General features: G+C 36.0%; 2 protein-coding genes and 1 long non-coding RNA gene across 3 annotated transcripts; 1 reads left to right on the top strand and 2 right to left on the bottom strand.

Moving 5' to 3' along the window:
• The first annotated feature begins 49 nt into the window (after nt 1-49).
• LOC118270414 (uncharacterized) lies at nt 50-20,686 on the top strand. Its single transcript, XM_050697988.1, has 14 exons — nt 50-540; nt 673-1,731; nt 2,454-2,596; nt 3,698-7,836; nt 8,060-8,190; nt 10,805-10,886; nt 11,302-11,450; nt 11,843-11,938; nt 16,096-16,294; nt 16,935-17,083; nt 17,547-17,703; nt 18,355-18,454; nt 18,816-18,926; nt 19,305-20,686. The coding sequence occupies exons 2-14, from the start codon at nt 864-866 to the stop codon at nt 19,659-19,661; spliced, it is 6,681 nt and encodes a 2,226-aa protein (XP_050553945.1). The 5' UTR covers nt 50-540; nt 673-863; the 3' UTR covers nt 19,662-20,686.
• LOC126911327 (uncharacterized) lies at nt 13,173-15,858 on the bottom strand. The gene is made up of 3 exons (XM_050698003.1): nt 15,642-15,858; nt 15,221-15,503; nt 13,173-13,731 (listed from the first exon to the last, which is right to left on the bottom strand). The coding sequence occupies exons 1-3, from the start codon at nt 15,834-15,836 to the stop codon at nt 13,325-13,327; spliced, it is 885 nt and encodes a 294-aa protein (XP_050553960.1). The 5' UTR covers nt 15,837-15,858; the 3' UTR covers nt 13,173-13,324.
• Nucleotides 20,687-21,313: 627 nt separating the features above from the next.
• On the bottom strand, nt 21,314-22,412 carry LOC126911328 (uncharacterized). Its single transcript, XR_007705844.1, has 2 exons — nt 22,184-22,412; nt 21,314-21,463 (listed from the first exon to the last, which is right to left on the bottom strand). It is a non-coding gene; the product is annotated as an uncharacterized LOC126911328 (long non-coding RNA).
• Between the last annotated feature and the right edge of the window lie 463 nt (nt 22,413-22,875).

Below are 22,875 nucleotides of genomic sequence, written 5' to 3'. Positions count from 1 at the left end.
TGTGCGTTTTAATAATACAAAAATTCTCGTTACTACGCTCACGCACACACGCTCATATTATTCATGTGTTTTCGCGGCACTGAGCGTCGGTATTTCTGTGGCGGAACTTATTTTCATTTGTAATTCTAAATTTAATTCATTTTAATCAGTGTTTATAGTGTTATTCGTAAGATAATTTGTGATAACGTGTGTGAAAAACGTAGTGATGGTTACTGTGAGCTGGTTCCGCTCATTTCGATGTATAAAATTATGATGGCGCGTGTTTGACTGTGTTACTGAGTGCTTTCTCGTAACAAATTAGGACTTTGCTCGAACGATATTTGAGCGCTAATAATTCTAGTTAATATTCCTGTTTCTGTGTTATTTAACCTTTCTGAATTTGATGCTGGAACAATTGTATCTGGAAACATCGTTGTGCAAAAAAGGATATTAAGTTTTCGATGTACTGTGGCTCAATTATGCACCAAGGAGACCGCCAATCTGACGATTTGCCTGGTGCAAATAGCAATCACTGACGCGACTAAACTGTGTAACGACGAGGTGAGGCCATAATTTATGTTTTAATTCACAATTTTTCTCATTTCTACAATCAAAACATGATATTATGTTCAAATATTGAATTAACCTATTTCAATAGAAAAACGAAACTTCATTTTGATTCTTTTGTTTCAGAAAACCAAGTGAAGTGCTTGGAGACGGGCGTAACCTGTTAATATTGGTTCGCCGTCACATTTCTCATTGAATTATTCTGAAAATTATGAAATTGCAATAAATTATTCGCGTTTTCTGGCGATACTTGCGATGTTCTATTTTGTTACGTCAGACGCGTATAGAAGGTCCTAGATTCGTTGACAGATATCAGAATGGATGAGTCTGAGGATAACATGAGCTCTGAGGACCTGAAGGCCTCAGACAGCCCCGCTACTGTCAAAACAAAACCAAAGAAAAGGTCATTGATCGAACGTGAACTTGAAACCAGTTTGACTGCAAGAGTGACTTCACCGGTGTCCACTGGTGATGGAACCAGCACAAGTCGTTATGGCAGAGCCCGCCGTCTCAAAACTGAGATTGAGCAGTCTGACACTAAGAAAGTGACAACTGAATTAAAATCTCCATTGCCCGAGAAATCTCCAATGAAGATGCCGTCTCCAGTTTACAAGATGCATGCATCAAACTCTCCTTTAAGATCTGAACAGCCGAAAACATTAGGTGTGGAGGCTTTTTTGGAGAATCAAATTGAAAATATTTATCAAGAGAATATATCACTGAGTCGTTTTGGTACTGAGGAAGTTAAGAAGACTAGTCCGTCTCCGGCTAAGAAGTTCCCTAAAGTTTATATTAGGAAGGACTTGATTCAAAAGAGGGAGGCTGATGAGAATGTTATGGTTATAAAGGACATATACTCTCCTTCAAAAAGTGCGAGCAAGTCTTCCAGTACACATTTGAATAATATTCTGGAAAGGTCCTCTGAGAGATACAATATAGCGTCCAAACAGCAGAATGGCCTTCTGGACAACTCCTCTGTTGTTAAAACTCTGGATTTTGACAGTAAAAAGAAGAAGAAAGATAGTAATAAGGATAAGAGTCTTTCTAAGAGTGATTTGTTTGATTTAGAAGCCAAATGTGCTTACCAAGTGGGTGATCTGGCATGGGCGAGAATGGGAACTTATCCATTCTGGCCATCCATTATAACTAGAGATCCAGCCAATGGAATATTTGTTAAAAAGAAGTGTAAGTACCTATTAGATATATTAGAAATAGTTTTAAATGTCTCTGACATGTTTTAAATAATTAATTATGTATGCATGCAGTTTTTATTTTATTATTTCACACTGACTTCCTTTGACTTGAATTGATAAAATTATATTGAAAAATAATAATATCTACCTATAATACATATTTAGCTATATTTCACGAACTTTATCTAAATGTTTGTCATGTCAATAATAATTTGAAATATTCTATGTACCTATTCTGTTCTTTTATATTATGGAGTAATATTAATAATTTACTAAAATATAATAATTGTATAGAATAGAATCTATAGCCTTATTATGATTGGTTGGTTTATTCTAGCCGGCCAATCAGAGCACCGAAAGCACTCTCGTTTCGATTACTTTAAACTTATAGTAAACTTGTAGGTACTAAGGATACAGGCGTTACTTTGCGGAAATCCATGCTACACCACATTAATTGTATATGTATATTGCCAAAAATGATATAGATTAGATAATAAGACAATATTTGTAATTGTGCTACACAAAATAAAACATTTTAGGAGATTTGATAAAGAAATAAATAATTGTTTAAGAATTAGCTTGTTAGGTATTTTATATTATATTATATTAGAATAGTGTTAGTTTTTATTTCAAGTATAAAACTATCTACATCTATAACAACTTTTTTTTCTTTTTGATTCAACTATTTATTCAACTATACCTTTCTTTTTCCAGTATTTGGCCGTATAGAACGTGACGTTATTCATGTGACTTTCTTTGGAGACAACGGACGTCGTGGTTGGATTGTGGACACTATGCTCCGGAAGTACCATGGCCAGCTCGAGTTTGAGGCTACTCGGGAAAACTTTACACCTGAGGTACATTTCACATGTTGTATATTGAATTAAATTCTTTGTAAATTAATTTGAGTTAGTAGCTGGACATTTGATATATAGGAAAGAAAGAACTGGATACTGGATGATAATTTTAGTTTTATTTAAGTTACATCAACATTTTAAAAACAAACATAATATGTATTGGTTCCACATGTTGATGCAAACATTGTGTAGTTATTATTTTCTACCATTTCTTGTTACACATGTTGGAGCCAATGTTTGGCCCAACACATACAATTAGTTTCGTAACAAATGTGAAAGGGATACAGACCATTATACATTATTCTTGTTTAGATGTTGTGACACAAGTCTAGAGCTTCATACAAACTCTATTGACAATATAATATAACTCTATTACAAAATTGCTTATCAAGTGTGCTAGTTATGGAAAACCTCTTTTGAAGAGGTAGGCCCATTGGCCTTTGTTCAGCAACTGATCTATTCCATTTTTGAAAATGTTTAAGATTCTTCTTTCGATAAGACTTCTCATATGTGTGGGTTTGAAACCTACCAACGGCAATTACCAATGTTACATTTTCCTAGTAAAGTACATGCTTTCAAAGAATATTTAGACATCACTGACAAACAGTGAAAGAAAATAACGTGAAGAAACCTTTCTTTATTTGTTGAAGTTTCAAAAGTACCTCTTTATGGTATGGTTGGGATAAATAATATAATTTGACGTTTGACTTTGACAATTTCTTTAGCTCAGCAGCTTCCTAGCTAAGTTTTTAATACATATCTGCATTACTCCGTAAGGTTATCATCTATTATTATAACCTAGGTAACTGTAACAAATGGATTCATTGATGTAACCTTGATGCTGATAAATACTATACAATGATTTAAATATTTTCTTTTCTAATTTATCTTGTGCTGTGCAATGCGATTTGTGGTTTAAAAAAAGTAATAATTGTAATAGGAACCTTAACTAAATGATGATTTATAAAAATGTAAAAGATCATATTTAAAACTACCATTACTAAGTAATGCTAAATGTTTATTGAGCTTTATTTTATACTCCATTAAGTTGTTTTTTACTTGACTGTACAAATTGTTAACTTAGCTTAATCTCTTTTCTAGGACAAGAAAAAAGATCCGAGACTCTACGCAGCATTCTTCGTGTCAGAAAAGAAACAAGCTCTGTGGAACACATCCGTGGAAGAAGCAGAAATGCTGCTGAGGGAACCAAAGAGATTGAGAATAGACATCTTCAATGACATGCTGGAGAAGTCCAGATCCAGAGCAAAGCAACAGAAGAGCGGTAAAATTAGTAGGACGGACAGTGACGTATCGTTAAGCGAGAGTTTATACGATAGCTTATTCTCTGAAGACGACGGCAAGACAGACAGTACAGAACGGTCCAGAAATAGGACAAGGAACAAGTCTTTAGACGTTTTCGAAGTCGTCACAGCCTGTCTCGACAATATGGCCGCCAAAACTGGCATCACGAAGATCCAAAGACAGTCCCACATGGATAGGTGGCTTCAGAAAGCCAAATCCAAAACTCCAGAGAAAACTCAGGCTAAATCTCAAGTTCCTCAAATGAAATTAGATGATAAGAAAGAAACGAAAGTGATTAGTTCTAAAAAAAAGAAGAGTTTGTCTCGAGTCGCTGTTAAAAAGCCTTATAGTTTAAGAAAATCTATGGCCGAATCTCAGAATCTGTTGCCTTTTCAAAATGAACATGATTATAGTAAAGCTGAGGTTACAGATTCCGATCATAACTCCACTGATACTGATAGCTGTAAGAATTTTGTTGCACAAAAGCTGACTGAGAAAGGTAGTGTAGATGACCCTATAGTTGTAGATAGTCAGAGTAGTGAAATGGAGACAGAAAACGAAACTGAAGTGAGCCAAAGTGGTACTGAAGAAGTTAATACTAAAGAAACAACAACAAAATTAAATGGGAAATGTGATTCTGATATTGAAACTAATAATGAAGATTCTCAGGATCACGCCAGTATAATTACAGTTACGTCATCCAGTAAAGTTGCAACTGAGGATGAACAAACACCTAAAGATGCTGACAAAGATAATGAGTCAGTTTTTGAAAATGATGAATCCACACAAGACACTGTTATTGATAGAGATCAAGTAATGAGTCCAGTGTACGAAGATTCATTTGATGAAAACAGTCAAAATACAGATAGTCAAAATGATGAGAGTGCTAAAAAGAACCCTGAATCTGTTGAAACAGAGTCGCAGGATGAAATAACTAATGATACAATAAGTACTGAGAGAAGTTGCATGTCTATTGATGAGGACAGCGATTATAAACCTCCAAATAGTGCTGAATCTGAAGAGGACAGTATGAACGATACTAATCTTACTGACGACAGTATAGAGATCAACCTAGGTAAGGAACCCAGTAAATCTAAAACTAGTAAAGATTTAGTAAGGGTCCCAGATGTACACTCAAATAGTAGTCACAGTGACGCAATAGAATCTAATAAAATTACCTCAAAAAACGAAATAAAAGAACATTTTAATGGTAAATCTAATGACGCAATCTTAATGGAATCTGATAATAAAATGACAAGTATGAATAAAATTGAAAATGTCAAAGAAACTAGACCAATGAATGGTCATGTTAGTATCAAAGAAATTGATATGGATGTCGATGAAGTTCAAATACCTAGTCCTAAGCCACAAATCGTAGAAAATGGCTTTCATGATGAAGACAGACATATGAATGGCGATGTGGATCCAGAAATCATATCTATCAACTCAGAAGATAGCGTTTCTTCCACAAAATCAGATAGTAGAAGGAAATTACGTTCGAGAAATAAGAATCAGATAAACAACAGTCCTTTAAGAAACCCTGAATTCGTTAAATATCTTGAACTAAGACAAGATGCGATCATGGATGAAAATCCGCAGCTGAATCAAGATGAAATAGTAGCATATTTGTACAAAACTTGGTTGTACGAAGAAAATTCTAAGTCAGATGATAAGAAAACTGAAGATTTGAGAGAATTAAATCTCGTCAAAGGACTTAATACAGAACGTGTAGAGAAAAAGAAAGCGAAAGAAATTGATCAACCGAAACAAAGGAATTCACATAGGAAAAATTTGAGTCTAAACAGAAATATTATGCAGAGGTTCTTGCAAAGGAAAACTAGAGAAAAGCCAGTGGTACATTCAATAACTGACAGTGATACTGAAAGTGTTAAAGATGATTCTCAATCGGAAGAAGAATCGCCTAGATATAGTCCCATATTAAGTAGAGCAGAGAGTGAAATGCAATCTACAGAAATGGAAACTGGAGACCCAATAGCTAAAGACAGTGCACAAGATGAACCTAATAGATTTAAACCAATAGCGATAGATAACCCACAACCAAGTAAAGTAGTAACCAATGACAGTAAACCACAACCAAGTAAAGTATTAAATGACAGTATAGAGACTGACAAAAGTGCATCACCTGTAACAGTAATAGAAGTTCAAAATAAACAAATAGATGAAACGGAGATTGCTTTAGGATCGCGTACTGTTACTCCAATAGATGTTCCAAGTAATAAGGAAGTAACTGAGCCAGAAAATGAACCAGAGTTAAAAACTGATGACGTTAGTAAAGAAGTACAACCAATAGACCCATCAAATGCCGTACAGGTGGCTTTCAATGAAGAACAAGATGATAAGCTTAGAAGCGACTGTGATACAGAATCTCTTAATTCCTTAGATAGTGAAACACCTCTTATTAAATGTAAACTACGATCTAAAAGCAGAAGAAACAATTCTCAAGAAGTTAAACCAAGAGATGATGAAGACACTATTTCTATAAACTCTGAAGGAAGCGAAGTGTCCACTAAACGTAGAAAGAAAACCCAGAAGAGAATAGAAAATGCTCTAGAAGACCCAGAATTTGTTAAGTATTTGGAACTAAGGCAAGATTCCTTAATAGATGAACATCCAGAACTAACACAAGACGAAATCGTGTCCTATTTATACCAAACCTGGTTATACGAAGAGAATACAAAGTCTGACATTAAGAAGAACGATGATATCGAACAATCCACTTTAGTTAAAGGCCTCAAAGAAACAGTAGCACAACAGCCTAAGAAAATCAAACGTAAAGTAAAAACTGAGAAAGAAACAGAAAAAGACATTGATGACGATACTGTAGTTAAAGATAAACCAAGAAGGAAAGTAGTAAAGCCTTATTATAATGAAGAATTCTCTGATGTTGAAGAAGAACTCGAAGTCTTTCCTATATTTAATCCAAACCAGCAAAGACTCAATGAGAACGGTGAAACAACTGAACCGATACACGAAGTAAATGACATTGATGAAGTAGAACTTTACTTCGAACAACTAGCGCGACCAAAACCTAACGTTTTCAAAGGACTGATCAGAGAGAAGGTTTGCGAACTATGCGAGATGACCGGTAACCTAGTCAAGTGCAAAGGATGCAATGGAATGTTCCACGTAGAATGCGTTAATAAGGAAGATGTAGAAGTTGAAACTCCAGCCCCGACTAGAGGGAGAAAGAAGAAGAAAAAGCTAGGAAGGAAACCCAAAAACTCCGATGAATTCGACAGCCAAGACGACAACACTCAAAATGTCTCCGAAGAAAACGCGTCCATAGAAGAAATCCTAGAATCGGAATCTCACACCGTCGACGCAGAAACACTAGAAGCACAAATCGAAGCTAAAATGAAAGAGCTATTGGAAAACGAAAAGATCGATTACGATTCTTATTCGAGTGACGATGGCTGCGATTGGAGCGAGACAATACCAGGAAAATGCGAGATAATCGATATAAAATTGAAACCGAGACGGTCGAATGAAGTCGATTATTCGAATTTCAAATGTAAGAACTGTCAAAAGTACGATGTGCCAGTGTGTTTTGTTTGTAAGTCTGCGGTGTCGAAGAACGAAGAGACTTTGAGGCAGAAGTGTCATGTGGCTCATTGTCATAAGTACTATCATTTGAAGTGTTTGGACCATTGGCCTCAAGCGCAATTTAATGGGGGCGAGCCTTCGAAGACTAATAAGAAAATTAATGAGTATTTCGAGGCTTTAACGTGTCCAAGACATGTCTGCCATACTTGTGTCTCCGATGATCCTCGTGGTTGTAAAACAAGGTTTAGTGGAGATAAGTTAGCGCGGTGCGTGCGATGCCCAGCTACGTACCACTCGTTTACAAGATGTCTTCCAGCTGGGACGCAGATTTTGACGGCGTCTCATATTATTTGTCCGAGGCATTATGAGCATAGGTAAGTGTCTATTTTTTTCTGTTAAAATGCATACCAAAATGTCCTATGATATTTCAATGTACAATTTTCAACCCTAGCTCAAAAACAATAAAGTGTAAAATGCAATGAATCGATTCTATCAAATTAACAGATGCAACACTAATACACTCTTACAATTTTGTCTCTATTTAATTTGGAACTCTAACTCTATATACAATAAGGTATAAAATTCTATGTTTGACAGGCCTGGGAAAGTACCGTGCCACGTGAACACAGGGTGGTGTTTTATTTGCGCGCTGGGCGGTTCACTTATATGCTGCGAGTATTGTCCAACGTCCTTCCACGCTGAGTGCCTTAATATTAAGCCGCCTGAAGGTAAGACTCGAAAAAAAATGTATTGTAAGATTGTATTACTATTGGATTCTCCATGAGGGTGCGGATTCAAAAGAGCGACAGCAAAGTACTAATATGACTTTTTCTGACTTATGCGTAATTTCTAAGATTATTTAAACACCACTGACAAACGGTGAAGGAAAATATCGTGAGGAAACCTGGGCTATAATTTCTGATTATAAGTTTGAAATCGCTAACCCGCATTGAGCAAGTGTGATGATTAATGCTCAAACCTTATTCGTGTGAGAACGCCGCAGATCCGCACTTATGGTGGCCGCAGATCGTCGCGCGATCCCCGACGCCCGGAGTGTCTGTCCCTATCTTAGATCTTTAAAACTTCGCAACGTATTTTTATGCAATTTTTACCCGACTGCCAAGGAAGGGTTATGTTTTTCGCGCGTATCTTGTATGTATGAGCCTAATATTCTTTATTACCTCATTTCTTCGAAACGGCTTGATGGATTTCGACAATCTGGGTATCGTTGGATTCGTCTTAATTACCCAAGTGTTCTTAGATATGTGACGTAAAACAAAAACCAACATGGCGGCCGTGAGGCGCCCTAGATAGGAGTAAAAAAAAAAATTTTTTTTATTTGCTACAATATGGGTATCAAATTAAAGAGCTCATCATGAGGATTCCAAAATGGTATATCACTGACATATAGAAAAAAAAAACTATGTGCAATTATGTTCTTTATTATCCAAACTAAATACTCGTACGCGACGCGATTGAGTAGCGGTGTCTGAACTTAAAAGTGAAAAGTGATAATAAAAGTACGTCTTAACTAAATTATTTACAATGAATTTATTTCTAAATAAAGGACTAGCGACCCGCCCTCGCTTTGCTGAACGTTAAATAAGGAATCTATCTACATAGTCGTTTACCTATAGCCCATGCGACGCGTCAACTGTAAAGACCGTTTTTTGTCTAAAACTAGTAGAAATTTTGAAACAGTGTAAAGAGCAAATTTTATCTTCATTTAATGTAGAAAATTAATAGACTATTTAAAAGGATAAGGATTAATACTATTACGGACAAAAACCCCTCACAATAAAAGATCCAAAAAAAATATTAAATAGTCCACACGACGAACATTCTTTTAAAGAATTAGACCGTTTACGAAATTTGTAAATAGTAAATTTTACTGCCCTTAATCCTTCTTCTTTTTCTAATTCCTTTACTCTCTTTGTGTTACGCAATCAATCTAAAATAACTGGATCGACGTGTGTTATTTTTTTATTATCTTGGTATTGGAAATAGTTCTCTCGTGTCGCGGGTGAAATCTTGAGAAACACATAGCCGTATTATAACTAACTAAAAAGTGTTAAATAAAAATAAATAAATTTAAAAAATTAAAAAACCCGACTGCATAAAAAACACTTTAAATAAAAACTGAAAAGTAAAAAACAAGCTTAGTCTAAAAGTGTAGATAGCAATGCTATTACCACAAAATTAAATAATTTCATAATCAATACACAAAAAATAATAATCTTATGCGAAACATAATTGAGTGCAACAGTCGGGACCCATATTGAATGATTTTAGTCTGGTTTATTTAATGGGTCCCGACTGTTACACTCAATTATGTTTCGCATAAGATTATTATTTTTTGTGTATTGATTTTTTAATTTTTTAAATTTATTTATTTTTATTTAATAGATAGTGATTCAATAGAAAGGTTCTTATGTATAATACCTGTATAATAGATTTAGTTTAATATAGTTAGTAAGATTAGTAGCAATTGGTGTTCCATTGTCTCTGCCTACCACGGGAGACAGGCGTGAAGTTTTGTATGTATGTATGTAAAAATCCTAGTAAGTAAATCTACATAGCATATGATAGGTTACTGAATCTCGCCGTTATAACGGACTGTTCATATTAAATTTTTTGCTTTACCTTTTTATAGAGACTCGCCAACACATGATTACATTACGTCATACGCAACGTTTCGGGCGGGAATAGAAGCCTTGACCTTGTACACACGGGACGCTCAATGTCATTCATTCATACATACATATTACATACATACATACATACAATTGTATTCAAATAGAATCAGTTCTTGAATGGTAAATGAAAGAATTTGATTGTTTTGTTCAAAGAATATATTTTTGTATGGATTTGTATGATTTATAATGTCATGTCATATGTGTTTAAAAAGATCGGTATAAGATTTTTGGACCACGTGTTTCGTCATCGCGACTGTCTTATTGTGATGATCTCAGGAACTGCTGTATACAGTTTCATGCGGGTTTTATCAATGGATAGAATGATTAATAAAAACTGTTTTCTTATGCGTGTTATAATAAAGCAGACTCTCACTGCGTCTGACTGGCTAAACGTGATTAATTCATAAACTGCTGTATTAATTTTAATTGCCAATGTATATCATGATTTATAGGAAGTAAACTCTCATTTTGGAACATCACAAATATATTAATCACAAAAGAATGTTAATTCTGAAATATACCAAATTGATCCAGTCGTCCTATAGGTTTTACTAAAAAAAATGTAATTTTTGTCTTATTATTAATTATTCCAATAAGATTTTATTTTGTTAATAAATCTGAGTTTGTATGTAATTCTTTGTTTCAGGTGGCTACATGTGTGAGGATTGTGAAACTGGACGCTTGCCGCTGTATGGAGAAATGGTGTGGGTCAAACTGGGTCATTATAGGTGAGCTTTATTGTTTACTAGCTTCTGCCAACGACTTTGGCCGTGTTCCCTTGATAAAAAAATACTCTTATGTATTACTTCAATACTCTTAGTATGAGTTTGCTTTACGTTTAAAGTAATTGAAATGAGAGCGCGTTCGGTGTTCTGATTGGTTGGTTTATACAAGCTGGCCCATCAGAACGCCAAACGAGCTCTTGTTTTGATTAGGTATTTTCAACATAAAGCAAATTCGTACTAAGGGTATAGTATTCGGGCGTTACCGTCGTTCTAAGAGTTATTTAATGATTACTTAATCCAGTTTTTTGCAATTGTTTTTGGAACAAAATCCTTGCTAAGGAATAGTTTAAGTAATCATTAAATGTCTCTGAGTATGACAGTTAGTCTTCCTTCCTAATACTAAAATGTTCCATTACAGATGGTGGCCCGGTATAGTTCTGCATCCATCAGAGATACCAGAAAATATAATGGCGGTGAAACACAATCTCGGAGAGTTCGTGGTTCGATTCTTCGGTCAGTACGACCACTACTGGGTCAATAGAGGACGCGTGTTCCCATTCCAAGAAGGTAAAGTTCATTTCTTATTTATAATATATTAAATTAAAATGAAACTCTTTAAAGCCACACAATGTCTTGAAATTTTTTCTTCTAAATCAGTAAATAATACAATAGTTCTGCACGGAGCAACTCAATTTTTTTTTTACCACGGCGGTTGCAAGATAGCACACGGCTCACCACGGCCTATGAACGCTTGCGACACTTGGGGCATTACATGCGCTTTGCCGACCCTTTAGAAACCTATTTACTCCCTTCTTGTGGGTGCACAGATTGTTGTTTCGGGTCTGGGTGTCATGTGCATGTGAAATTGTTTGGTTGTAAACGCACCCACAACACAGGAGAAAACCCTAGTGTGGGGCAAAGCTTTTTTAAGAGGAAAAATTAATTTAATCTGTTTACAGGTGATTCTGGACGAATATCAAGTCAGAAGTCCAAAATCGATGCAGCGTTTACCACCGCTATGGAGCACGCGCAGAGAGCCTGCGAAATATTGAAAGGTGAGTTAGATAGATACCTACATAATATTTTTACTTTACATCTGTATTATACAAGCTACTCTCGCGGTATCACCCGCTCGTTCCCCTATTGATAGTAGCGTGATGTTTTATGCACAAAAAATATGATTCAATTCGAACCAGTCGTTCTAAGGCCTTAGTACGAGTTTGTTTTACATTTAACGAGATCGAAACGAGTGCGCGTTTGACTCTTGATTGGTGGATCCATTCGCGCCGGTCAATCAAAACGCCGTACGCGCTCTCGTTTCGTTTTCGTTCAACGTAAACCAGACTCTTACTAAGGGTACTGGAGTTTAGCGCGTTAAGGATATAGGCTATAAAATAACACGCTACGATCAATATAGTCTTCGGCACGTAACTTGGCATTTTTTTTTAATAATAAGAAAGTTCCGCCAATCGCACAGGGATTGATCCACACAAGCATCGTGCGCAGACGCGGCGATGTTGCGCTGACTATTGAACGTCCGCGTCCGCGTATTTTTAGTTAATAAAGTAATTTTCTTGAAAAAAATTATAACAAAATCTTGCCAAGTTATCTGCCAACCTTTATAGAAGCCGACGAACGGCTGAAACCACCCGTAATACTAGCTACAATGTATAATAAGGATAAATCTATTGTAAAAACTAAGAAATGTTTAACTGTACTAAATAGGCTTGTGTCAACTAACAATGAAATCAATGGATGAATGTTTCTAGGCGTAAATTGTGATATTTAATCAAGGAAAACCGGCATAATTCCTCACAAAATAATAAGATTATTGTTATTTTTACAAATACAAAATCAAAAAAATACACCCCGCGCCCCTCCGCCGTGAACGCCAATCAGAACGTATGACGTCACATAGTGGTATGCGCCATTCAGTATTATTTCATAAGATTAGGTATACGTCATATATGGACAGCTAAATTTCAGGTGTTTTGACGTTATTTGTCAAAAACACTATTTGTTTTTATTTACCTTTATGATCGCAAGAGGGTCGTATAAAATAGTATGAATATAACATACGTATTATAATTATGTAGATCGTTCTCTTGGATTTTTCTCTGTTAATTTTGAACTCGGCTCTGTCTCAGTCTTAATCAGATTTGGCTGAAAGTCAGCATCTAACTGAAGCGTCTGACATCTATATTCCATCAACTTATATAGTAAGGGTGATACACTACATCCATGTGGATTCTCTATGTACTTGTATGGGTAAATAAAAATAAAGCATCATTTATAAAATAATATCCATTTAATACATTTTTATCAAACTTGGGTTCGGAATACAATTGTTATTTATTAAATTAAAAATAAAAAAACATCACAAATACAGTAGGCCTTTCGAATTAAATAATTTTATACATTTTTAATTATGCTGCATTTAATTAAGCTGCTTCTATTTTTCTGTCTTCTGCAATAAAATCACTACAGTCCGAAGATGATTTCACTTGTAATGCATGCACTGATGGTGAGCTTGTGTTAGAAGATGGCACAGATGGTGTGTATAGAGAAATATCACTGTCAGACTGTTCTTCTGGAATCAGTATATTTCTAGTAATCTTCTTTAGCATACATGATGAAGGTCTTGATTTTTTACAGGTTGTTACTTTAAATGGGGATGTAGTACTAGATGTCATAGATGGCTTCAGAGGTGATATTGCTTGATCTATTGTTTTCACATGGGTCTGGATCGCCTTACTTCTATATTTATGTGTAAAGATTACTTGAATGGATTTATCTGCTGTCGGCTTATATATCATGTTTGGTGTATTTTCTTCAATGGTTTGAAAACCTGCAAAAATTATAAGATATAAGATTAGAATCAAAAGAAGCTGTGCATGATATTAAGCATCTATTTAGAATTTTAGTCCAGTCAAATAAGGCAAAATTAGGTAAGAATCTCGGAATGCGAGATACCCAGCTGTAATTTTGTATATACTTGTATATTGACCCCCTAAAACTTGTCTCAAAATCTACATATGGTAGGGTGTAAGCAACCCTTAAAATTCAGGGTCAAAGGGCCCAAAAATCGTTTTTTTGCGGTTTTTTCGAAATATCTCATTTCCTATGGGTTTTTGGTAGTTTTATTAAATAGCAATATTGTGAAATACAAAATTCTCTACAACTTTTGTCTAAACTTTTTTTTTATACGGTGAACCGTTTTCGAGGAGAGGGCGGAGAGTGCGCGGTCACTGCATCTCCTCAAAAAATTTTTTTTCGTCTAACCTATCCGTGATCATTGTCTATGGATAGGACATTAAAAAATACATCATGGTTCCTAAAACCATTTTTCGTCAAAATCAATCGTTTGAAAGATAGACGCTTCCAAAGTGGAAAAATGAGGTCTATAGAATGTGTCCTGCCCTCTAACTTTTAAAATAAGTGAGTAAGAAAACTAAAAAATATATATGCTGTAGATTTTAATGGAAACTTTCAACGAAAATTGGTTTGAATGAGATATCATAATTAGTTTTTAAGAATTGATTAAAAGAATTGAGAAAGTGGAAAATTAAGTGTTTTTTTTTTAAATGTATCAATTCTTAAAAACTAATTATGATATCTCGTTTAAACCAATTTTCGTTGAAAGTTTCTATTAAAATCTACTGCATATATTTTTTTAATTTTCTTACTCACTTATTTTATAAGTTACAGGGCAGGACACATTCTATGGACCTCATTTTTCCACTTTGGAAGCGTCTATATTTCAAACGATTGATTTTGACGAAAAATGGTTTTAGGAACCATGACGTATTTTTTAATGTCCTATCTATAGACAACCATCAGGAATAGGTTAGACGAAAAAAAATTTTTTGAAGAGATGCTGTGACCGCGCGCTCCGCCCTCTATCTCGAAAACGGTTCACCGTTTAAAAAAAGTTTAGACAAAAGTTGTAGAGAATTTTGTATTTCACAATATTGCTATTGAATACAACTACCAAAAACCCATAGGAAATGAGATTTTTCGAAAAAACCGCAAAAAAACGATTTTTGGGCCCTTTGACCCTGAATTTTAAGGGTTGCTTATACCCTACCATATGTAGGTTTTGAGACAAGTTTTAGGGGTCAATATACAAGTATATACAAAATTACAGCTGGGTATCTCGAATTCCGAGGTGAATTCCTAAATTGACTGGACTAAGTATGAATCTGAGTTTGAAGAATATTCACATTTTTTGGTTTTCGGTTTAGGCACCAGAGTTGCGTCTGGGAGGCCTGGGTTCAATCCTCGCCGGCCTAGTATGTGTTATGTGATATAATATATTAAGTTTATTAGGTACATACCTGGTGAACTTGTTTGAGGTTGTTGCTCTAGGGGAGTACTTGGTGTACAACTGTCTAGCAGTTCATTGGAAGTGCTAGGTGTACAACTTTCTTGAAGACACTCTGCTATTGTAGACATTCTCTGTTTTTTTATCATGTATGGCCGCTCTGCACTAGTGCAGCTTCGTTTTCTTCTGTCTTCTTGACATTCAAATTTACGTGGTAAACAACCTGGTTTCATTCGTGCATAAGATACCGTTCCCATAATATGGTACTCTGTATAATTCAGCATATCGTTTGGCAACTGGAAAAATATGAAGACTGTTTAACACAATACAATGCAAAATGCAATTGCATTGTAATTGAAAAACGAAAAAGCTTTGGTTCTTCTTAAGATTTACTAGTTGAATATGTAGTCACAACTTTATTAAATAATACTTACATCGAAATGATCTTCACAAAAATACATTCTCGATGTCGTTGATAAACAATGAGCATCAGTCCTCCTTGCCAGTTTTAACCACTTTTTTCGCATATTTTTCTTGACCGGAACACGTATGAATAATTTAGTCGGAGTTTTTATACTTGTACTTATACACTGGGGCACTATACAGCTTTTAAAATACGAAGTTTCCATTTTTATTTAAACAAAACAAATATTCGCCTTAATATGATTTACCTGTTTGCCACTATGTGACATCATTTACGACGCCATGACATTTTCTTGTGTTTTTACGTCAGTTTAAAAATATTTTATTCAAACTTAAAATATGTGCTTTAAATATAAGTTTTATCATGAAATATTATTTTTTGGGGTAATACAGGTACTAAACTATCGAAATAAGCCATTTTTGAAATTTAAGATACAGGCCTATTATCTCATTTCTATATTCCAGCGGCCCAACCGAACGAGGAAGAATCTCTAGACATAGCATCGTCCCTGCTCCCGCCTCACTATGTGAAGCTGAAGGTGAACAAGCCGTGTGGCTCCCTCTGTGGGCGGAAACTGGACGATCCCGAGAGTTCACTGACCCAGTGCGAGTGTAACCCTAACGATGAAGACCCTTGTGGACCTTATTCCCAGTGTTTGAATAGGTATGTGATGGGTTATTTTATGTTATAAAGTTGTTTTTTTAATATATCTATTTGGCTCACTACTGCTCGGCTTCTGTTGGTCATAGCGTGATGTTTTATAGCATATGGTCGTTCTCGATTAATGTACTATCCGACACAAAAATACGAGTAGTTATCAAAATCGAAATAGTGGTTCCGGAGATTAGCGCGTTTAAATACAAGAAACTCTTTAGTGTGCTTTTCCATCAGAGATGTGCTATGCAACGCTATGAATGATTCTGCGCAGCTCGAGTATGCGTTGTATCGACGATATATCGATGTATCGACAGTAGGGAAGCCATCCATAGCACGCACAGATAGCATGCATCTTTCCATATAAAAAACTTAGTTGAACCCGTTTCCACCAGTACTAAATTATTTGTACCAATGAATATCATAGGTGAAAGCCAAACGTATCCACAATAACTTAGCATAGCACATCTCTGATCGAAAAGCACCCTAAGAATATTAGTATAGAAGTATGAATAAAGTAAAGATGGCTGAAAAAAATTAAAGTGGGTGTAATTGTTCTTATGTTATGCTTGTTCCTTCAAGCATTAAAAAACGTTCCTACGATGTTATTTATAATTTTACTGTACGTATTTTGTATTTGTATTCACAGAATGTTATTAACGGAATGCGGGCCCACATGTAAGGCAGGCGACAGATGCAACAACCGCGCGTTCGAGAAGAGACTGTACCCTAAACTAGTGCCTTACCGGACCCCCAGCAGAGGGTGGGGGCTCAAAACCTTGGAGGATATTAAAGCAGGTAGGTTTGATGACTGGTTTATATGAATTTTGACAGACTTCAAGAAAAAGAAGGAGTTTTTCGGTTTGATCTGCATGTGTGTATGTGATTGTTCGAGATTCTCTCAACCGGTTTGTGTGTATGTGATTTTTAGGAAAGTGGTTTCACTCAAGAGTCGGTTTTAGTATATTAACTAACTTAAAAACGAGATGTCGGTTTTTTTAAACGTATTTAAGAAATACAGTACTTGGGTTTTCTACTGTATTGTGGGTGTGTTCGCCGTTTCGTCACTAATGATTTTCCCCGTTTTTCTTTTATAATTTCCCTAAATTTTCTTTGCTATAAACCTCACGGAGCCCGAGCCCTTTCCAACGAATGCAAAACCGTGGAAATCGGTTCGTGCGTTTTAGAGTTCTAGCGTCAGGAAGGAAAACCCGACTTATTTTTATATTATAGATTTACTAACTGTACATTTCTATTACAGGACAGTTCGTGATAGAATACGTTGGCGAGTTAATAGACGAGGAGGAATTCCGCCGGCGCATGCGCAGAAAGCACGAGATCAGAGACGAAAACTTTTACTTTCTAACGCTGGACAAGGAGAGAATGATCGATGCCGGACCCAAGGGGAATCTTGCTAGGTACGTAGTTTTATTAAAACCTATTTTATTAATACTGGGTGTTCCCGCCCGGTTTCACCCGCTTCTCTTTTTTTATGGTATAAGCTGGTAAACGAGCAGACGGATCACCTGATGGTAAGCAAGTTTCGCCGCTCATGGACACCCGAAAAACCAGAGGCGAGTGCGTTGTTGGCAAGTTGTACAAGTGCATTGCCGGCTTTTTGGGGGTAAGGCATTTAAGGGTTCTTGTGGCATCGGGATTGAGAAGATTGGGAAGGGTGGTAATTGGGCCTCCGGTAACCTCACTTACACAACGAAACACAACGCAAGCACGTCGGTATTCTGTGAGGTCGTGGTATCACTCCGGTCGAGTCGGCCCATTCGTGCTGAAGCAAGCTCTCCCACACTTTCTCGTGTTCTAGCTTCTTCTTAGCGAGATGTTTTGTGATATAAAGTGAAATTGTAAAACATATTTTTTAAAAGAGTAACGATGGATTTACTTACTCGTTTTTCTTCTTTTAAATTACAAATTAAAACGCTATTTATTAGTTTCACAGACGGACAGACTGTCGACCTATAGTATTTTTTGAACTTTCAAAGTATCTGTGTATGGTTTAATTAAAAATAAATCCTTTATGACTTTGACATCTTATTATAATTATGTATTTGCAGGTTTATGAACCACTGTTGCGAGCCAAACTGTGAAACACAGAAATGGACGGTGCTCGGCGATGTACGAGTTGGATTGTTCGCTCTTTATGATATACCAGCTGTAAGTAACTACACTACTTAGCTTAGCTTCGGCCTGCGGCTTTTTTTTAACGTTGACGCACACTAGGATTTTCTTCTGTGTTGTGGGTGCGTTTACAAACATACAATTTCACACACGGATGACATCCAGACCAGAAACAACAATTTGTGGATCACATAAGGAATTGCTCCATACCCTTAGTACAAGTTTGCTTTCGTTGAACGAAAACGAAACGAGAGCGCGTTCGGCGTTTTGATTGGCCGGCGCGAATGAACCAACCAGAACCCGATATTCGTTGCACGGCAGCCAGTTGCCCAGCCACCGTATCAACAGAAGAGTCAAATGTTTTTAATAATTTAACAATTATATCTTAACATTTCAGAACAGTGAAGTGACGTTCAACTACAATTTGGAGTGCGCCGGCATTGAGAAGAAACGATGTATGTGTGGAGCTAAACGGTGCTCCGGGTACATCGGGGCTAAACCTAAGCAGGTATGAGAATACTATTGTCGTGGGTGCGTTTGCAAATATAAAAGTTCACATACACACGACACGAAACAATTAGTGGATCACACAAAGAGTTGCTCCATGCACGAATCGAACCCGCTGCACGTTGCGCGGCAGTCGGTTGCCTAGCCACCGCACTAATTGTGCAGTCGAAGCAGTGCTAAGTAATCCCCATTTAAACAATCAAGACCGCCTGCTCAAAGTTAAATTGAAATTCCCATTTCTATCTACTTTTTGCTGATCTGAAAAAGATTGTCGCGTTTCGCAATACATTAAAAATATAGAATAGGAGTTAAGTAACTACTTATTTTTTGTAGCTAACATTTCAGCATATAAACTAATTCATTTCAACTCTCATTTCAGGATGAATCACAATCAAAGAAACCAAAGCTACCAGGCAAAAGGACGTACAAGAAACGAAAACCGACTGAGGAGTCGCCTTCAACGAAGAACAAGCCGAAACGACCAATCGGACGCCCGCCCAAACCGAGAGAGCTAACAGAGATAGAGAAAGACCTCCTAATCATAAGGAATGCGACCAATGGGATCTCAAGCGATGAATCCACAAGAAGCGCTAGCTCAGAATATGAGAGACACCCAAAAGCTTTAAAAAGAAAACGGGTTAGCTTCTCAACCGAAGAAATTATTCTCTACGACGGATCAGAGTCACCTAGTGTCAAAAAACATAAACTCGAAGACAGACTAGACGTTGGGGATTGAAACAAAGGAATTAACATTTTTAATCTGTGCGAAAGAGTGCTATTTTTTTTATAAAGTGTTCTTTTTTTAAACGGATTAATTGTGTGCGTGTGTGTGTAAGAGGGAGATGGTTGTATATAGCTGTCTCTGTTACATGTATGGACTTTGATTTAAATGCAGTTTGATTATAATATCTATGTTTATATCTGCATGATTTATTTAAAGGAGTATGAATATTGTTAGTTGTATGTATTATGTTGGTATGTGTTGGTTTGCTTGCTATTCTATATAGTTATAAATATAATTTGGCAAATAATATATAAAATAGTCTTATGAAATCTAATTTCTTTAATTTTCTTAAGTGAATTTACTTACTATTTCATTTAAAACCCAGTTACACAAAAGTACTTTCTATTTATTTCTTAATGTTTACGTAATGTGTATCTTTATCTATTATTTATTTATAGTTTCTTTTCTTTTTCTTGTTCAAATAAAATTAAATACTAAATTCACCTAAGTATGATGTTATTGTAGCGTTTTATACACAACATAAATAGTTTTCAATATACAAATGATAGGAACGGGAACCAAATATTGCTTGGGAGGTCAGGCAGTTTGATTCCCGCTCGTGTAATTTGTTTTTTAAACTAAAGCTAACCAAACCAACACAAATCAAAGAAAAATATTCTATCAAAGATTTTGTTATTTGTATATACTCTAGAATAGACTTAGAATAAAAAAAATATCAGGAAACGAATGTAGTCTGATGCGATTAACGCCTTTATTGTATAGGTAAATAAAGTTCATAATACTGTAACAATGTTCGTTGCCTTACGACCAGTTTGTTGTTATATGCCAAATTTGTTATTTTTAAAGGCTAGTTTATATGTTTTGTGAATATACTGTGATGCAAAATTGTAAGGATTTCTTAGCTTGTCTATTGTGATTTGTATGAGAGCCGATATATTTGTTACCGCGCTGATGGAACGGAAAGGGTTTTGTCAAGACAGGACTAATAATTAAGTTAAATAAAATATTAAAATTTATCGCTTTTGTTTTATTATAACTTTCGTGAGATATACTGCATTAATTATTATGTTATCGGCTTACTCACTGAAACTAGTTGAGTTCCTTGTCAAACAGTTACGTGAGTAAGCCGATAACATAATAATGATCGCTTTTGGATTTATTTCCTATTAAGGCTGGTGTTCACTGGCGGCATAGTATGACAAAGGCATGGCAAAGGATTTCAGCACTGATCAAGTTATTTTGAATCTTATTTTAATTTAGTTTCGAGTTCATGTTACTTTATTTCGATACCACGATGCTATAATATGCTTCGATACAAAGCGACCCATACGTCTCGCAAGACGCATGTGTCGCAAACACAACACTACTTTCCAAAAGCTGTGGCAGATACTTTTAGAAATCTTATATATATGAAAATAAATTGCTATTCGTTAGTCTCGCTAAAACTCGAGAACGGCAGGACCGATTTAGCAAATCTTCATCTTGCGTTATTTTTGGAATTCTAGAGACGGTTTAGGATTTGGCCAATTTTGGTTTTGAATTATTTCTGGCAATCCAAGGAAGGTTTTAAAAGCTAGGAAAGTTATCTTTTGAGGCGGTACGAAGTTTGCCTGGAAAGCTAGTTACAAATAAAATTCACCAAATTAAATAACACTAAGATGTATAATAAAGGTCAGTGTACAAGTGGCGTATATGCAGAACACGGTGGTGTACAGGATCTTGTAACGAGCCTCGTTCACCATCATGATCAGTTTGTACCTCTTGTCGAATAACATGTCTGTGCACCATAGTAACTGGAACAAATTGAACATTTTTATTAATATTTTTTTATGGAACAAGCCGTTAAACGAGTAGATGGTCACCTGATGGTAAGCAATCGCCGCCGCCCACGGACACTTGAAACACCAGAGGCTTTACAAGTGCGTTGCCGGCTTTTTGGGGTTAGGAATTTAAGGGTTGTTGGGGAATCGAGGATTGGGAAGATTGAGAAGGTGGGTATAGGGCTACCGGAGGACCTATTACCTATCTCACTCACAACGCAAGCGTTGTTTCACGTCGGTTTTCTGTGAGGCCGTGGTATCACTCCGGTTGAGCCGGCCCATTCGTGCCGAAGCATGGCTCTCCCACATTTAAGGTTAGTTAATTGGAGCAGGCCAATCCGAGCGCTGAACGCAGTAACATATCGGTATCGACGCAAAACTAAATTACTCGTTGCTCAAGTGGTCGCAAGAGCGACTGTTGGGGAAGAGGTGACGGGTTCGATTCCCGGGTGGGTCAAAAAATACTAAGTTTTCTTAGTCAACAGAGGGGTTAGTACGAGTTTGTTTTACTTTCAACGAGATTCAAACGAAACGTAACCGCGTCTAGCCCTCTGAATAGTTGGTTCATTGGAGAAGGCCAATCAGAGCGGAGTAACATATCGGTCTCGTTTAACGCAAAACAAATTCTTACTAAGCCCTCAAAATAGGCCTAGGTGCCTACAGTTATAGACGAAAAGGTAAAATCATACTCACTGCGCCAAAGAAGGCAAAGAATATACAACCATTTTTCAAACTAAAAGTATAATTAAATTTCTCAGGATCATTTGCGTCCAAGAATTTCTTTATCATATTGATTCTTTATTTTCTATCCTCGCAAAACATATAAGAAAAAATAAAATATTCAAATCTTTGTAGATATCACTTTAAAAAAATCGTTTGAAGTTTTATTTTGACGTGTCAAATCTAATCGCCTGAGGTCTTCACGCCCGAGGCTACCAAAAGAGGTTTGGAACTTTTAAAACTGTTGTGGTTTTATTAAAGAAGTTTCTAATACATATCTTTGATGTTGCAAGGACCAAGGATTTTGGAAAATGTATGAGATTGTTTTCGATTTGATTTTAAAAGGTTTATATCAATAGTGTTCACAATATTTAGAAAAAGGTGTAGCTTAAAAGACGATGTATAGACAAGGATTGGAAAGAGAATGTTACGATGTTTTGGACATGTAGAAAAGATGGATGAGAGCAGATTTATGAAAGAAATATACGAGGCGGAATGCTTTTTCTTTCTTTCAATATATGTATATCTTCCGAAAGATTTCCAGGAAGGCCGATTGGAAGACCGACCTGTATTTTTAAGAGGGAAATCGTACAATTACTGAAACGTAAAACCCACCGCGGTTCCTACTCCTGCTTTTCGAGCCGGAGCCTCGGAAAACCTGCCGG

This window comes from Spodoptera frugiperda, chromosome 13 (assembly GCF_023101765.2).
Source record: "Spodoptera frugiperda isolate SF20-4 chromosome 13, AGI-APGP_CSIRO_Sfru_2.0, whole genome shotgun sequence".
Classification (NCBI taxonomy): domain Eukaryota; kingdom Metazoa; phylum Arthropoda; class Insecta; order Lepidoptera; family Noctuidae; genus Spodoptera; species Spodoptera frugiperda.
The sequence above is the reverse complement of the archived record's forward strand: the minus strand, read 5'-3'. Positions and strand labels throughout refer to the sequence as shown.

Bases quoted from the DNA above. Each gene is read 5' to 3' on its own strand.
- LOC118270414 (XM_050697988.1), top strand. From the start codon at position 864: ATGGATGAGTCTGAGGATAACATGAGCTCTGAGGACCTGAAGGCCTCA. The intron at 2,597-3,697 runs GTACATTTCACA...TCTCTTTTCTAG, and splicing joins GGGAAAACTTTACACCTGAG to GACAAGAAAAAAGATCCGAG. The intron at 18,927-19,304 runs GTATGAGAATAC...CTCTCATTTCAG, and splicing joins TCGGGGCTAAACCTAAGCAG to GATGAATCACAATCAAAGAA.
- LOC126911327 (XM_050698003.1), bottom strand. From the start codon at position 15,836: ATGGAAACTTCGTATTTTAAAAGCTGTATAGTGCCCCAGTGTATAAGT. The intron at 15,504-15,641 runs GTAAGTATTATT...ATATTTTTCCAG, and splicing joins TTTGTGAAGATCATTTCGAT to TTGCCAAACGATATGCTGAA. The intron at 13,732-15,220 runs GTATGTACCTAA...TAATTTTTGCAG, and splicing joins ACCTCAAACAAGTTCACCAG to GTTTTCAAACCATTGAAGAA.